Source organism: Pseudomyrmex gracilis, unplaced genomic scaffold, assembly GCF_002006095.1.
Source record: "Pseudomyrmex gracilis isolate BER0280 unplaced genomic scaffold, ASM200609v1 scaffold_201, whole genome shotgun sequence".
Taxonomy (NCBI): Eukaryota; Metazoa; Arthropoda; class Insecta; order Hymenoptera; family Formicidae; genus Pseudomyrmex; species Pseudomyrmex gracilis.
The window spans coordinates 204,222-221,981 of NW_018020785.1; the positions used below are offsets into that span (position 1 = coordinate 204,222).

The 17,760-nt window shown below is 32.3% G+C and overlaps 2 protein-coding genes across 4 annotated transcripts in view; one reads left to right on the forward strand and one right to left on the reverse strand.

Annotated features, from left to right (window-relative positions):
• Nucleotides 1-1,182, forward strand: part of LOC109858376 (5-hydroxytryptamine receptor 2A) — a 34,145-nt gene extending 32,963 nt beyond the window's left edge. For all 3 annotated transcript variants that reach the window (XM_020435536.1, XM_020435537.1, XM_020435538.1), the window contains one exon: nt 422-1,182. In XM_020435536.1, the coding sequence (XP_020291125.1) occupies nt 422-927 (506 nt within the window). In that variant the 3' untranslated portion in view covers nt 928-1,182. The remainder of the gene's footprint in view (nt 1-421) is intronic.
• The window catches only part of LOC109858375 (26S proteasome non-ATPase regulatory subunit 1), a 28,486-nt gene extending 10,933 nt beyond the window's left edge, over nt 1-17,553 (reverse strand). Inside the window, exons 1-10 of the mRNA XM_020435535.1 lie at nt 17,413-17,553; nt 16,921-17,038; nt 16,636-16,805; nt 16,352-16,560; nt 15,684-16,166; nt 15,332-15,558; nt 14,847-15,102; nt 14,425-14,613; nt 9,789-10,004; nt 9,068-9,132 (exon numbers count right to left, since the gene is read on the reverse strand). Of these exons, the coding sequence (XP_020291124.1) occupies nt 9,068-9,132; nt 9,789-10,004; nt 14,425-14,613; nt 14,847-15,102; nt 15,332-15,558; nt 15,684-16,166; nt 16,352-16,560; nt 16,636-16,805; nt 16,921-17,038; nt 17,413-17,431 (1,952 nt within the window). The 5' untranslated portion in view covers nt 17,432-17,553. The remainder of the gene's footprint in view (nt 1-9,067; nt 9,133-9,788; nt 10,005-14,424; nt 14,614-14,846; nt 15,103-15,331; nt 15,559-15,683; nt 16,167-16,351; nt 16,561-16,635; nt 16,806-16,920; nt 17,039-17,412) is intronic.
• Nucleotides 17,554-17,760: the final 207 nt, after the last annotated feature.

Below are 17,760 nucleotides of genomic sequence, written 5' to 3' on the forward strand. Positions count from 1 at the left end.
GATTTTCGCATGTAATTCGATCTTGGAAAATTAAATATCCCAAATCTTTTATGACAAAATCGGAACAAACTAAAAATTTTCAATAAAAGATTTAAAAGAAGTTCTTGAGATTACCAGTTCTCAAATTATTTAAACATTCTTTAGTTTCTATATCAAATATTTGAAAGTTTATTTTTCTCTCTCTCTCTCTTGTTTTCAACAGTTTTAAATTATTAAACTAACTTACATATTAAAAAGTACTAAGTTATTTACTTATTAAATAAAAGACATAATTGTCACATACAAGTTACTTATTAAAATTGTAGACTGATTTTTTACGTTAAACTCTAATTCTCAAATTGTGTCATCTAAAAAGATTTTAGTTTTTTGTCCATGTTTGTTCGTTCATTTTATTAAAATCAAATCTTTCGCATTTCCTTAGCGGGCACCAGGACTTTGCTGTCCGCGAGCGCAGCGAGATCGGCGCCATTACGACGCGCGGCAACGACACGAGCGCGAAACGGCACAGCGAGTGCAAATTTGATACTGAAGCAAAGCAATACATCGTCGCCAAATTTGCTCAAATACACGAGTGGTCAGGTGCGCAGTCATCACTCACGCAACAGTAGCGTCATTTCGCGCAACAGCTATCGACACGGCAGAATTATCCGGCTGGAACAGAAAGCGACGAAAGTGCTGGGCGTGGTGTTTTTTACTTTCGTGATCCTGTGGGCACCATTTTTCGTTCTTAATCTTGTGCCGGCCATATGTCCCGAGTGCGAGCGCAAGATCAATCGCAAAATCTTTGACCTAGTCACGTGGCTCGGCTACGCGAGCTCAATGGTCAATCCGATATTCTACACCATCTTTAACAAGGTTTTCCGTCAAACTTTTAAAAAAGTGCTGCTGTGTAGGTATCGCAATCAAGAATGGCGGCCGCCCAGATAAGTCTCGAACTTCAAAAACAGATCGAGAATCACATTGTATAAAATCAATATAGTTAGGACTACACAAAGAGACTACATACACTCAATATCACGAACGAAACTGAAATGAAAAATGGTGCTATTCTTATTCGCACGAAGTCTCGTTTTGAAACGCTTTATGACAGAAATCTGTATGGATCACGTATCGCAGCCCGAATGTCCGTTGTTGATTGTTGAAAACTTAGGAGTTCTCTATCGAATCTTCCTACTTTAGAGATTCCTCTTAATATATATACATACATGTGTGTGTGTGTATATATGTATATATATATATATATATATATATATATATATATATATATACATACATACATACATACACACACATATGTCTATAAATATTTCATATTCAATAATAATTTTAACAACGTAAAATAAATACGTTGAATTCTTTCTAGTGATTCGTGTTAACACATTTCATATCAATTACATCACATATCAATATTAAATATAATATATCTCTTTGTTTGAACTTTTATTAGAAGCGAATTTCTTCTCTTGTTACAAATGTACTATACTATTTTCCGAATGTATATATATATATATACGTATATATATATATATATATATATATTTTATGTGCATTTAAAGCGATCTTTCCAATAGCCTAATCGCATACGAGAACTCGAAACGCGAACGAACAATCCGACAGTAGTTTAATAAAAAAAAAAAAACTGTAACAATATATAGTATGTCTAAGCACACTTTGTGTAAAAAAAAAAAAAAAGAATATCGATAAACTATCGCAACTAATTAAATTCTCCGATTGAATGTCCTTAATTAAATCCCGCGCAAAATATATTGAGAGATGTAATATAAAAACGAAAACATACATATTTGTGAATAAGAACCATATTACACGTGTACATAAACTCATCGCGCGCGCGCGCGCGCGCATGTGTGTGTGTGTATGTGTGTGTGTGCGCGTGTGTGTGTAATTGCGCGAAAAATATAAATTGTTATCAATTAAATAACTTGTACAAAAATATGTCAAAAACTGGGGAAATATTTTTAACAAAATCAGCGGAAAAAAGAAGAAAGAGTTTACATTAAGCAGAACAAAGTAACGACTCGTTAATGATGTTATAACGTCACTGTATGCGAAAGAGAAAAATATCCTGAACAAACAAAGCCCTCAAATCCTTTTATTGTGTGCCAGGAACAATCTCCCAGCACACACATATAAACTTGCCGTTCAATAATTAAAAACAGCATAAGTAACTTTTCATTACCATATTATAATCTCCAAACTTTTTACAAGACCAGCTAGTTTATGCGCGCGTTTATGTGTGCGCACGTGTATATGCGCGATGTTTCTTCAATAAGAACTTTTTTATTTCATAAACTTGAAAATTGAAAAAAATAGAAAAAAAAAATTCGAGATTTTAATTATATCATTGTTGCAAATTGTTGACGCAATTGTAAGCATCTGTTTTTCAAGTTAAAAAAAAGTCGGATGTAATCGAATGTATACGATATGACGATGCGATCCCAAGCGACGCTTACATGATCGTAAAATAATATGAGAGAGAATCGACTTGTTATTCGCAAAAATAAAGACGTGATCGTCGAATTTGCGCAAGCGTGACGCGGTTTCACCACTACAGAGTGCCGTTGTATCGAACCGTTGCAGTGGAGAACCGGTAAGTACAGATAGATGAGACGGGGATATGTACACTAACACGCGGTGGTGGATCTTCTATCGATTCCTCTCGAGGCCGTCCAATCAGAAAATCAATTGTGTACGTCCCTGCCTACGTGTGTTAATCGCCCAATCGACTGACCAACTGTTTACAGGCGAGAATCGCTGCGCTAATTATTTAGTTTTCCGTCGTTGATTTCACGATTTCTCTCTCAGCATTGCTTTCAATCCGCAAAATTAATTTAAACGTATATCGACAGGAAGACCGTGTTTTATCGTCAATTTTTCCGGAAGAATCACATCTCTTTTCATACTTTCAACAATAGTAGATTGATAAAAAAATAAAAACTCTCTCTACATTTAATGTAAATTTTGTGATATAAAAGTCTATTCTCTCGTATATAAAGCTTTTAGAAAGTTTTCAGAATTCTAAATATATTTGTTTCTATAGAAATTAATACTTTCAAATGTTTAAATGTATCAACTTTTTTTTAGCAAAAAGCGCGTTATATTTTTCATAAGTGGAGATAAAATTTGAAATACAAATTTTCTTCTTAATCGTTAATTGAATTGTTGATATGACTTCGGTTATATTTTATAATGTTTGTGTTAAGATAACGCGTATGTTAATATCGTTATATCGTCTTTCTTCCCGAGTAAAGTCTCGTTAACATCGATTGAGATTAATTGACTTCGTGAAGTTGCATGCTGGATTCGTCCAAAGTTTACGCAAACTCGAAGAGTAACTGCTCCTATCTGATGCCAGAACTGGAAAAGCATTAATTATGCCCACTCATTAACACGCAGCGTAATTTCTGCGATAAGGCTTGTGATAGATCTTCAAGCTGAACATTTATACGCGTAAAATTCTTAGAAACTTAATTACCGAGATCGAAATAAATGATCAAAAAATCACAAGACAAAGTAATTACAAATTAATTACTAATTAACAAAGATACACGATACATAAAAAGTCACAAAATCAATTTTTAAAAATTGTATAATATGATACAAAACAAGAACTATAAATACGTATATGTTTTACTTTCGAATAAAGAATAAAATAAGAATAGAAATGTGTCTAAGCACCAAATTTGTTTTGTCTGAGTTATTCATCTGTTAGTTTGTGTTTTGTCGTTGTTATAAATTTCTCTGGTTCGAGCACTAAGTGGAAACAGTAAATGCAAGGTCTTCCGCGGAATTGACGTAATTGGTAATCTGCACAATTAGTCCGCGTTTCTCGTCGAAGACGAAGTCTAATCGTCGCAACTCCCCGTAGGCTGAGTTCCCCATTAATCCTTAAACGGCACTCAAAGTTTCTACTCTTGCTTCTGGTAAGAATCGATCACCAAGAAGCATCAACACCAAACCGACATTATATTAAATAATACATTGTTGTAATTATATTAACTCCGCAATATTTTAAATAAACACACAGCATAGACAAACAAATTATTAAAAAAAAAAAAAAAAAAAAAGAAAAAAAAAGTAATTACGCCATGCTCGTGTTTTTCTATTTCGAATGGCAGAAATGCGTCAAGTGTTTGGCAAACATCGGAAAAATAAATCGAACGCAAAGCGGTTACAAATGAAACACAAAGAAGATGAGCAGGCAAGTTCGAGTTGACGTTAATTAAGTTCTCTAAGAACTCTTACAAAAGTCAAGGCAATCTCTGGAAAGTATCCGGAAGGTGAGTGAAAGAGAAATAATCGATTTTTACAAAATTAAAATTTCGATAGAAAATATTTGGTTTAGAGAAAGACAAAGAGAGAGAAAGAGAGAGAGAGAGGGAGAGAGAGAGAGAGAGAGAGAGAGAGAGAAACGTGACGTTCTGCGTTTTGCGGTTACACGCATCTTGATACACTTGACTTGCGAAGTGTATTTTCAGGCAGTGATGCATCAAAGAGATACATATAGCACTTGTGTACAGAAAATATATAGTCCGCATGACAACAAAATAGACAATAATAGAAAAAAAAAGGTGTAGATCTCGATATACAAAACAATTTTCACAAACCTCATGGTATAGATTCAATTAATACATTTCTTTCTTTATAACCCTTGTACACTTAAAAAAAAAGAGAGATCTCGTCATCTAAAATTAAACCAATATATTTTCAATTTATTGATGCGTGAAGCCATTAAAGAATTTAAAGTTTAAAAGGAAAGAGTTTTTTGTTTAAGTCTAAAATTACATCTACTGTTGAATTAAATGTTAAAAGTTTTCAATTTGGAGAAATTCTTTTCTTGAAAAATCAGAAATCATGTAAATAACACAGAGCTGGAAATAGATGCACAAAAATACGAAAAGAAAGAATGGAAAACCGACAGCTGCAGTTGCACACGCGCAAGAAAGAACTGTAATAAATTCATTAGTCTAACATTGTGGACAGTAATATAATTTTCATTCAGACACGTTAATTTACTTCGGGAAAATAAAGTAATAAACTTGCAAAAAAATCGACAACACAAAGTAGCGAAAGAGACGAGCGTTTTTCCGACACACATTTGCGCAATAAACTTTTTTCAATTAACGAGTGTACTTGCAATAAAATACGACGTATTAAAGCGTATTATTTACGACAGACAAAATACTGCAACGTAGAAATAAATATTAACAACATTAGCTCGTAGTTCCGGGCGAAGTTTACTAAATTCTACTCTGCAGATTTCTCCTCAGACGTCAACGATCAAGTTCCCAACTTCGGTGAATACTAAGTCTTAACACGAGAACCCGTTTTTCATACAAACTAAATTTAAAAAAGTGAAAATTTTTTCTAAATAAAAACATCTCCTCAGCTCTCGCAAAATTATTAGTAAAATTTTAAAAACATTACTGACAAGACGTTAATGAGAAACATCACGCTCATCACTCTGATGCGCATCTTCTCGATAATCATATCTCAGTTTTCTCATTTGCTGGCCTGAGAAAAATGTTTTTTAATTATATAGAAAACATTTTATAAAAATATTTCCGCATAGGGAATCATTAATTTTTTTTTCCACGATATCGCGTAATTTCCTCACATACTTCTCACTTTTTATTCACCCAATCGAATTATTCAACTGAATTTAAATTAGCACGCACACACATATAGCAAATCATTTCTCGTCATGAGACGTTGACGACTTGTGGTTGGTGAATCTGCTCACGTTACTCCTACAAATCTCCTTCTTATCCTTCCAAGTTCTTCGTTTTCCCAAAATTAATTTACATACCAGTCATGATTAGAACATTGATTAAAATCAAGATTAATGGATCGCAAGTAGCACACGTTCGTTCAAGTTTATTGCTATTATTTATTATCTCAATTTCCGGCGGATCCTATCCATAAATTTAACACAAATTTTCATTCCTCATTATATGTATTATTTTAAAATGTATTATTTTAAAATGTAATCTCTCTGATAATTTTTTAATTAATTATTATCAATATTTTGACATATTCGATATATCTCATTTCTTTTAATTTGCTTTCTCATTACACACACACACACACACACACACACATCGATAAATATCTGTATGGTAAAACCTTTATACTAACGATGATATTTTATTGATTCTTGATGCAGGTGTTTGAACATTGGAATTTAATTGCTCGGTGAGTCTCGGAAAGTCGAAGAAAAATATTTTCTAAGATTCTCCGAACTTTATGAGATCGAGATATTCTTGTCAGCGTAAACTCAATGCAATTAATAATTTTGCAAAGTTCTAAAAAAAAAGAAAAATATTAATCGCTTCAAAATTAAATTTTTCCTCTTAAGATTTTCCGCCTCAGTTCAGTTTATTCGCTAAAAGGACCAAATTAAATTTATTTCTTTTCTTGTAAAGTAATTTGAAGTTTTTTTCTGCACCCAATTTTATTCCTATCGCTTTATAGTTTTCGACGCGCTTTATCCATTAAATTACATTTTCAAGTATATTACACATCCTGTGTGTACATACATTTTTAATATACAAATATTTATCTCTATTTAAATTATTTAACATTTTTTTCTATTGCAAACTCTGTCTCGTTACAATTTTATACAAAATAAACAATTCGACTTCCACACTAATTGCGTACTGTATGCAATTAACAGTATTTATCTGTTTTGTGACATTTTACATTTATGTTTTCGAGGACAAGCGCGACGTGATTTACGTAAAACGTAATGTAATAAATATATGCAAAAAATGGAAATTATTAAAATAAAGCCGGTAACGTTTGCTGGCCACAACAACTTGTTTCGCAATCAATAATGGTGTACGCATTCGTTCGAATGGATAAATAGCGATCAACTGCAGATATTAGCCATTGCCATAACCGCGTTGACGATTACATCGCAAATTCCAGACATCGCGCGTTCATTGAGCACATTCAATTACGCGCTTTGTCCAAAGCGTGTGCCTATCCACTCATCGAGAGATGCGCATCGTTTACTACACTGATTGCTACGCTCGTAAATAATGCACAAAATAAGTCACGCCAATAATTAATAATTATAATGCCAATATTGTTCGCTTAACAATGATAATTAATACTCCGATAACAAAACAGAGCTAAAGTAAATGCATAAAACATACATTTTAGTAAAAAGAATTTGTTTTCTTGCAATTAATAATTACAATATGTTAAAATTATCAATTCCAATCGCAATCATAAACTTAATAAAATATTAAAACATAATTGACGAAGATACTACGACGTGTTTTTACCAAAATTTCACTGTCCACATATATACTGGATATTTATTTATTAAAAAGAACGTTTAAAAAATTGATTAATTAAGAGTTTTTGATTAATTTTTTCAAAAAATTGTACTTATAACTTCAAACCTGCACATATAAATTATAAACAATGTCATCGATATATTTGAAGTCAAGTCCAAATTTGAAAACCACAAGAGAGAATCATGAGCACTCTAAGTTCATAAGACGTACAGTATCAGATTCAAGTTTGCATTCAGTTATAAGGATTCAATCTCTCTGAAATTGCACTTTGAATGCGGAGAAATGGGGCGTGGTGCAGTTTGCGGTGTATAACTTATTCAATAGGTCGGTCTATTCATTGCGAGCGACGAGAAAAGAGATCTCGGGAATAGAAGAAATGAAAACCGTAAAGAAAAAAGAACAAGTGAAAAAAGAAGCAAATTTTTCTCCTTTTTTTCGTATCGCATCATCCAAAATTAACAGAAGAGATGCATGCGAACAATAAGAGAGAAGCCCGAGTAAGCGCGACCCGTGTGGCACACGTGTCCCAGATTCCGCACACCAGATCCTTTTTTTTTCTCATTCGCTTTTATATCGACGAAAATATCCACTGTTTCGCGAAAATCTAATAAACCTCATATTCGCGAACAAACAATGAATCTTCGTTATTCCGTTTTTTTTTTACAAAGAAATTGTCTTTTGCACGCAATGTTATTTAATCTAGGTTCAAATTAATTAAAAGGCCGATATTTATTTATCTTCAAAGAAAATTTTCGTCTTTTTGTAACTCTTAGATATATCTATTGTTATTCAACAAGAAAACTTTGTATCGTATAAAAAGAAAGAGTATATAGAAGCGTTTGTAATGAAATTTGTTCCGACTCATTTCGAGTTTAAACAGATTGCGAGAGAAAAGCAAATTTACGCGCGCGCATTGTGATGTATGCGTATATTTTCGCGTTTGTTGTCTCCTGTTAACAATCGCAGCTGTCGACAACTGTTTAAATTGATTTGCTAATATTACTTTTTCTCATTACCACGTCGCGCATGTCCTTAGATTGTTCAAATGCAAATCGTTAAAACGCACTTAACAACTCTAATGCTCAAAAATGATATAAAAAAGAGATACCTGTCAGAATTAATCTACTGATAATTTTTGAAAGGCAGAGATAAATATTATTTTCAGTAAATTATTGTTGCATTTCAATTTGACTATTTTATAATCGGTTTACGACCGAAGATCAAATCGATAAAATATTTTATTATTTATATATTCAAACGTCACCGCGAAGACAAAATAATTATCAATTTTAAATTCTAATTTAAAATATACAAAATTAAATTGGTAAACCATTTTGAGAGACTTCCAGTTTTATAATACCATACAAAAAAAACGTGTTGATCGATACTTGTTCTACAAGTAATATGTAACTTGTTTTGACACCGATAAATTATTCTTCAACCAACCGATTCTTTTTCAAGAAAATCGATTAATGTCAAACATACTGGAAATGATATCGAGTTTTTTTCGTATTCAAGGTTCAACTTCGACATTATTTGAGAAACAAGCTGGTTTTTTGTCGACAAAATAAATAGTTTAAACCATATTGTTTTGTCAACAAATATTAGGTCACAAACACAGAAAAAGTAAACAGTCTTTAGAGTTTTGTAGCAACGCCGACATATATAGGAATTAGAAAACTTTAGAAAAGATTTTATACACACATACACACATATATATATATATACACATATGTACTCACCGGAATAACAGGAAACCCAAACCAGTAACTGCAGCTCGTCGAACATCATCATTAACATCAGAGACCTGATAGAACAGAGAAAAAATGCTGTTGTTAAAAAAATGTATTTCTTTGGAAAAAATCTTTTTTTGCAATTATTTGTCTTTCAGAGTGAACATAGTCGGTAAACAATTAAAAACCAAATCAAGCAGTTTATAAATAAATCTATGTATTTGCACAAAATGCAATCTATTCCAAAATAAGTTATTTTATTAAATTTTTGAAGTTAAGTTTAGAGAAAAATTGATAAAATAAATAAAATCAGCAATAAAAATATAATCTGTGCGAACTACTATGATAGTAGAGAAAACTAAAAAAAATATATATATGTATATACACATATAGATACGCACACGAGAAAGAGAGACCGAGCTATCAATATAAACTACCACTAAAATAAAATAAATGAGAGATAATAAAATACAAAATAGTAGAATAAAAATAAAACTAAACAAATACAACACAAAAACAATCTGCTACAATAGCAAAACAACTACGATATCTATTAGAGAGACCGAGCTATCAATATAAACTACCACTAAAATAAAATAAATGAGAGATAATAAAATACAAAATAGTAAAATAAAAATAAAACTAAACAAATACAACAAAAACAATCTGCTACAATAGCAAAACAAACTACGATATCTATTATACAGTAGTTTTGTGAATCGGTACTTACAGCAACGTGTAAAAGCTTTCGGATGGCTTGATTGTTTCCTGTGCCACAATAAGCCATCGCTAGAGTATACATGCCGCTCCTTCGTAGGATCGGATCTTTATCAGCGCATAGGGACGTCACCAAGGGATCGGCCTCCTCGAGACGGCCGTACATCGTAAAGGCGATACCGACCGCCAGACCACGCAGTATCTTTTCATGCTGCGTTTCTTGAGCGTACTGAAAAAGCGAAAAGCCTCATAAAACGCGACCGATAATTGAACCCATAAACGTTAAGCGGCGAAAAGAGAGTCTTTTTACGGCAAATGTCAATAATACTTTAGCAATAATATCTTACTTTTTTATAACAAAAATAAAATTTTTATAACGAAGAAGTTGTTTACGTATAAATTCGCAGATATTTTACGTAATGTATTTTATTTAACTACTAATAGACAAATGTAATAAAATTTTAAAAATGTTATTTTGTTTAAAAGTGATTCTATTCTATTCAGATTGAGAGATATTGTAATGTGTTATTCTGTAAAACAAAACCTTCCTCGCAATAACGCATTTGAGAAAATAATTTTTCAAGCACAAGTATTCTTTTCGTGTAATTAAACCTACTAATACTTTCTGCATTAATTGTTTGAGTACGTAAAACCTCATACTTTTATAAGATCGAATAATTTTCATTCATTTAGCGCAGATTCGCATTGGATGCGCACTGAAAGCTTTTTGCAAGATCGAGATATATCTATATATGTTACTTAAATCACAGCTGCTGAGATACATTATGGAAGCCGTAACAGATAATTTGATTAAGTCGGCCGACTAGTAACAAGTTATGATTCGTTTAGCATCGACCTTCTGTTGCTTGCAACCTTAGCTAGCAATTACAAAAGTCAGGTCTTTTGTTTTGGACCCGCATATGCAGGGCTGCTATTTTTGCCCGAGAAAAATTCAAATTAAACGCGCGTCAATGCTTCGCGAAAATTCGATTAAAAAAAGCGCTGGTTCAACGTGTGAATAGCGTGTAACGAAATTTTTGCAAAATCATCATATCTTTACTATCTGTACAAGCCGGCGCCGCGTATTATTGAACAACTGCTTGTCCCTAGAATTAAGTTACAACCCTGTCTTCTACTCAGTTAGCAGCAGTTGTTGTCGCCTTGAAGTCAAATGAAGAAGTTAGCAAAATAAAGCTATCTCTCGTACAAAGGTCGTTAAATTTACACAACGCCGAATCCCACTTCCTCACCTGTAAAATACGGAAATACGGCACTAAGGTCAAAACACTATCTTTGTTTTCTAACTAAAATTCTATAAAAATAAAAATTAAAAATAATTCAAAACACAAGTATTACAACTAAAACGCAAGTACTTATAAGATTGTTAACACAAGCGTAATCCATCTGATAAGCAAAAATATATCAATGTACGATTATGTGTGATCATAAAAAAAAACATATACTCTTCTCGATCGATTAATTGTTTCAAAGCGATTGACGCATAATTAATTAATGTTAGCTATAAATTCATAATTGTTTTCGATGAAGTTATAAAAAAGCCATTGACTTTCAGTGCAAAAAGTTAAAAAACAACGTTGTTCCTATATTCATCTTTCATAGAAATGACCTCGGCGCCGATAATCCGATCAAGTACGTGAAAGACAATTGCGTTCGAAAGTTGTTTTATATTTAAGAGAGAACTTATTTCTTGATTTTGCAGTTGCATTTTCGTGCTACGCAAGATTACTCTTAGACAAGGTTTTACCGCTCATTTTTGAAACAAAAACTATTCTTAGTTCTGTATTTAGATACGTATACGCGTTTTTCTGTGAAAAGAAAAGTGTCTTTAAACTTGCAAAATTGTGTATTAAAAAAAAATATTATCTCTATATATAGTGGCAAAAGTTAGTAAACGCTCGCTGTATAAGCGAGTTTATTCTCGTCATCACATTAAAAATATAGAATCCTATTTGACGATGTTGAGCAGCTGGAAACTTGTTTATTAAAAAAGAAATAAATTTAATATTCTCTCATAGGTCAAACAAGTATTTTCGAATCAGTGACCTACAAATGGCCAATACTGTTATTTATTTTTATCTCTTGAAGATTTTTGGATCAATGAGTGCTTTTTGTTGATAGTTTTTTATCATACTTTGTTGATATCTCTCGCCGCTTCTTCGACAAACTACACGATTCTCGCCGCTTCTTCGACAAACTACACAATTCTCGCCGATGACCATGGTTACACGTATATGGTCGAAATTGAAGAACCCACACTTACGCAGCAAGATATCGACGAGATTACCGAATCCGTTCTTAAAACCACTTTTCTTCTGTATACTCAGTATGTGTGGGGAATACGTATCAAAGTTATTGTATAAAAAAGAATCTATACCAAACATAATACATAATACTATTACTCTTCTTTTTTTTTAGAAATAATTCACAAGTTGGACAGCAAATATTTATCGATGATTTAGAAAGTATAAAGAATAGTTATTGGAATCCCGAACGTCCTACTCGTTTGGTCACTCATGGTTGGCGAGGAGATACAGATTCTGAATCTGCCATTCTAATTCGAGATGGTAAAGATTACTTAGGCGTATGCCTAAATTTCTTTGTTGATTTACATTAGTAATTTTAGCGTATTCAATATTCTTGTATTCTTTTTCAGATCGATACGGTACAATCTTTATTTTTCTTTCTACTTTTGTTTTACTTTCGTTATTTTTTAATTTAAATTTACTATTACATTCAAATTTATAATGTGAATTTTGTAAATCCCTAAATTTTATAAATTATCTTTATGCCTCTTATTCTGTTAGTTAATCTGTATTATTATTTTTTTTTTTTTCTATTGTGTTTTTTGTTTGATATTTTTCAGCTTATTTTAGCGTTGGCGATTACAACATCATTCTGATCGACTGGCGTGAAGTAGCTGGAAATTGGTGGTATTGGAAAGTCGCAAAAAGTATACCCATTGTGGCAAAACACGTGGCTCGTTTTTTAGATTTTCTGATACAAGACGCGGATTTGGATCCTGCCAAGACCAAAATGATAGGACATTCTCTGGGAGCACATCTTGTTGGTCTTGCTGCTCGTTTCGCAAACAAAGAAATTAGTGAATTGTTAGGTAAGTTCGATAATAAAATCGTTAAAGAAATAAAAATTCAATTTACTAAACCTAATAAATACTAGTAGTATATAATAAACAAATTTAGAAAAAAAATTTTTTAATTCGATTTTTTTCGTTACAATTTATTTAAAGATTATATAATTCCTTTGTTGTTGATTATTTCAAAGAGAAAAGATTGAACCAAAGTTCTAATCCGCAGCATTAGATCCTGCGAAATTCTCCTTTGATTCCAAAGGACCGGGAGAGAGAGTGGATAAATCGGATGCGGTTACAGTACACGTTATTCACACAAACACCGCTTTCCTAGGTATAGAAGAACCAATTGGCCGTGCCGACTTTTATCCGAACGGTGGCAAACAACAACCGGGATGCAGTGTTATAAGTAAATGAAATTTATAGACAATCATCTATCATATATCATATTTATCGACTTAATAATTAATAAGTTGATTGATTTGTAGAGATCAGTTGTTCTCATTCGAGGTCTTATAAATACTATGCCGAATCTATCAAAAATCCCACTGGTTTTCGCGCAGGAAATGTCTTCATGGGCGGACCGTCGCTTGATCGAAAGTAAAAACTGTTTCTTAACTCATATTAAAGCCAAATAACTTATATTTTTTATTGTTTATCAGGAGAGTTGCTTGTCTCGCGCGAAAAAATAATAATATTACTTTTTTAATCTTCTTTTTTTCAAGTTTTTTAAACAAAAATATAACTTGCTTCGTAATTGTGTGTACAAATATCAAATCTCTTCTACAAAGATTTTCTCCGATAAATTGACTGAAATGTTAAGTTACTTATTATTATTTTTGTGACTTTCAGTGCATACGGAACATATTATCTAGAAACTTCCAGCAAACCACCTTTCGCACTTGGATGCAGTAGCATAATATTTGGTATTATTATTATTATTATTATTTGTTTATTATTATATTGTTACACCACCGTTGCGATCTCGCGATTTTCGGAAATAAATAGTCACTCGGAATTACTTTAGTCTTGTTTTATTACAAACGACAAGAAACTCGGAATAAAATACAGTATCGGTAATACAATTTTATTCCGAGTTTCTTGTTGTTTGTAATAAAACGAGAGACTAAAGTTATTCTGAGTGACTATTTATTTCCGATAATCGCGAGATCGTGGCGGTGGTGTAATATTGCTATTTCTCTTCGGTTTTACTATTTATTCAGTTTTGTACGGAATATTGCAAATATATTATGTTATTGTATGGTGTTTTTATATTCATATCACTATTTCAACACTAACATTTGTCTAAGGCAATTAATGCTATCTCTTAAATAAAAAAATTATTTTATTTAAGCTTATATGTATTATAGAAACTATTAATCACATAAATCATGATGATATTATTAGAATATTAAAAGATTAGAAGACGGAAAGAGTTGCCAATTGCAATCGCGATCATTTTCTTCAATCTTTTTTTAAACTTAATTATACTAGATTATAGATCATACTAGAGACGCTCTTTTTAGAATTTTAAACTTACCGCAACCATATCTTCAATAGCTTGAGTGGATTTGGATCCTAGCATAACCATACCCATGGCGATTCCAGCTGCTTCGCCAGTCACAGCGTCGTCTTGATATAAATTGAATTTTAGTTGCTCATAAACATCTTGTCTATGAGAGCCCATTGCAGCCAGTCCAAGACCGAGACAGCCACCGTGACGAACCATCTGCAACAAGTTTATTGGATACTTTATACATATAACTAATTTATTTATAACTAATTTATATTATTTATTGGACTTTATATATAACTAATTTATAAAATGCGATAATGAATATAAAACATTTCTTAATGTTTTGATACGAGAAAAATAACAATAGAATTAATTGTTTAATTGCATTGTTTTGCATTAACGTGTTATTAATACATAATAAAATGTTTTATGGAAATATAACGTACTTCGTTTTGAGCATCTTTTAACTGGCCCAAAAGATAATCTGTAATGGCCGCTCCGTGATTAGCATGTATGAGCCCCAAAGCATACAAACCACCGCCTTCCGAGTATCCGGCACCAGCGGCGCCGGAATCTCTTGGCAAGTAAGATTGCATAAGAGCCAAAGCTTCTTGCTCATGTCCTCGATGAATTACTCCCAGAGAAGCTGTTGCGGTCAATTTTGCCCAATTAGTCGCTCTAGCCAACCACTCCAAGTTGTCTCTAAATTGTAAAATGTTTTCACAAACTTAAAAAAAAAATACTGCAAGATTAATGTAACTTATTGCGTATTTCGTTTTTTTTTTAACAAAAAGACTTCTAAACTGTATTAAGTAAAATTTACAAGAAAACTTACAAACTCAAAATAATTTCCAAATATTTTAAATATCAAACAATTTTCAAAATTATTTTGTATATAAAAATAAAGTATGAAAATACATATATGTTATACCTTAAGAATTGATCGCTTGTCGTCCCGGAATGCATGAAAGCGTTTGCGATTACGGTGGCAGTGTGACATATTGATACACGTATAGCGTCCTTAGTGTTCTTCAGAATCAGCATGTCTGTATGATTGCTGCGAATTAAGAACTGCAAATGCAGATCAATGGACACTTCGCCGCCCAGAATGCTGGATAAAGCGTCCACGCGTTCTTGCTGTTCTCTCTCCTCCGCGTTCTAGAAAATAAAAAAACATTTTTTAAGACGAAATCTATTATATTAATATTGACCATGTTAAAAAAATACTATTATATTCAATATAAATTTTTGTTAAAAATTTTTATGTGTCGAGTAACACGCACCAAACTTTCGACGCTGCGTTGAGTCTTTTCTTCTGTATCAGGAGTAGTAGTGGTAGTTGTTTCATCAGTCTCCGTGTTTGCTGCAGATTCCGTGCTGACTTCGGTAGCTTTGACCGTGATATCGGTAGCTGGCTTTATCACCGGTTTAACCATAAGCGCTCCCGGAATAGGCGCGGTGGCTCGTAGCGCCTGCATGACACGGCCGAGGAACTGTTGAGTCGCGGATTCGTACAAGTCAAAAGCAATCTGATAGGCCATTAACACGCAGTCATTCGAACCCTTGCTCAGTCGATCTAGGAGCTCTGCCACAGCTAATGGATCATCCAAGAAGATCAGACACTGACACATATTGACATAGTCAGGAGTATCAAGATTCCTATAAAGATTGACAAGGCAACGAAGCACTGTATTACGAAAACCGCGATTTTGGATGAGGCTCATTGCAACCTGGAAGGCATATGACAGCATTCCACTCACATCATCCTAGAAAGAAAAAGAACAAAATTTATAATTAAATTGGTACGTTAATCAGTATGTATAAAAGAGAATGCATATGTAGAATAATATATCCGAAAAATACAAAATAAACATATACAACATATACAAAATATTACATACAATATATATAAAACATATAAATCAGTAAAAAATTAATAAATTCTACTCACAGACTGCATAATAGCTGCCTCAAAAATATCCATTCTGCGTGTCTCCAAAGCAAGACCCAAGGCTTGACGATACTGATTGTCATCCAAGCAGCGTTGAAACATTCGATTCACTATTCCTTCTAACCTAGGATCAATGCTTTTACTACCCGGAGCAAGTTTTCCCTCTGCCTCCAACACACGTTGTTGAGTGTAATAATCAATACATTTAGCTGAAAATATAATTAAATACTTCAATAACTTAAGTCTCCAGAAACTAATTATTATTCCATATTCACAAAAATTACCAATAGTAGTATCAACATATTCATTTCTAGCATTGACATCAAACAATTCTCCTGCTCCAAGGGCATAAGTCAGAGAATCCTCAAAACTTCCCAAATGATAATATACTTTACTGGCAACCAGAGCAGCCAGTTCATGTTGTTGAAACCCTTTATCCTCATGCAAAATCTCACTGCAAGAGGTATAATAATATTAATAAAAACAAAAAAAAACAAAAAAACAGTAAAAAAATTAAACATAAAATAACTATTAAAAGTAAAATTGTTAATTTTATTGTATATACATACATTTTTTCTATTGCTTCAGAAATCTCAGGCCAGAACTCGTCAACTATCATGTTCAATTTTTTTAAAGCAAATACTTTTAATTCAGGCATTGGTTCTTCTAACAAAGAGATTATACCAGCTGCAAACATTGTAAAATTAAAGTTATTACTTCAGAGAACATAGTTATATGGTAAATATTGAATGCAAAGACACAATAAATAATAACATAATGAGAATAATGTATATCTTTTTTGCTGAATTTTTACAAAAAAAAATTGTTATTTTTTTCTTAGAAAAAGTGGCTTTTATGTTAGTAACATTCTTTTAGCTTCTTGTTCGGCTTTTTGGACACTTTCAGAAGTTGGTTTTCTCGTACAAAGTATTTCATAAGGTTAAGTCTCACATGATTTGCAAATCATCATTCAAAACTTAAAATATATATACGGTATATATACATTTTCACACCAATAACTTATATTTAAAAAAAAAACAGACAATTATTCGGTGACTTACCTGCTGAAGTGATATTCATTTTATTGAATTTTGTCAATTGACAGCACTTTTTCTGAGAAAAAAAACGATGCACAAAGACTCTGTGCTCCAAATTCTCAATCAGAGACAGTTATGATCATGGTGTACATCATGGAGTATGATATGCAAGATAGAACAACACGTCTCAAAAGAACACGATTCATTTTTGCATATACTGCTTTTAGCGTCCTCTCGTAGTTCTAATATCTAAACTTTTACTCTTCCGTTATGTGGTAACTGATAGTAAAGAAAACTGTTATAACAATCAATATTAAATTGAGGATCTCCTCAGGCTCATGAAGTTTATTAAACTTAATAAATGAATAAATA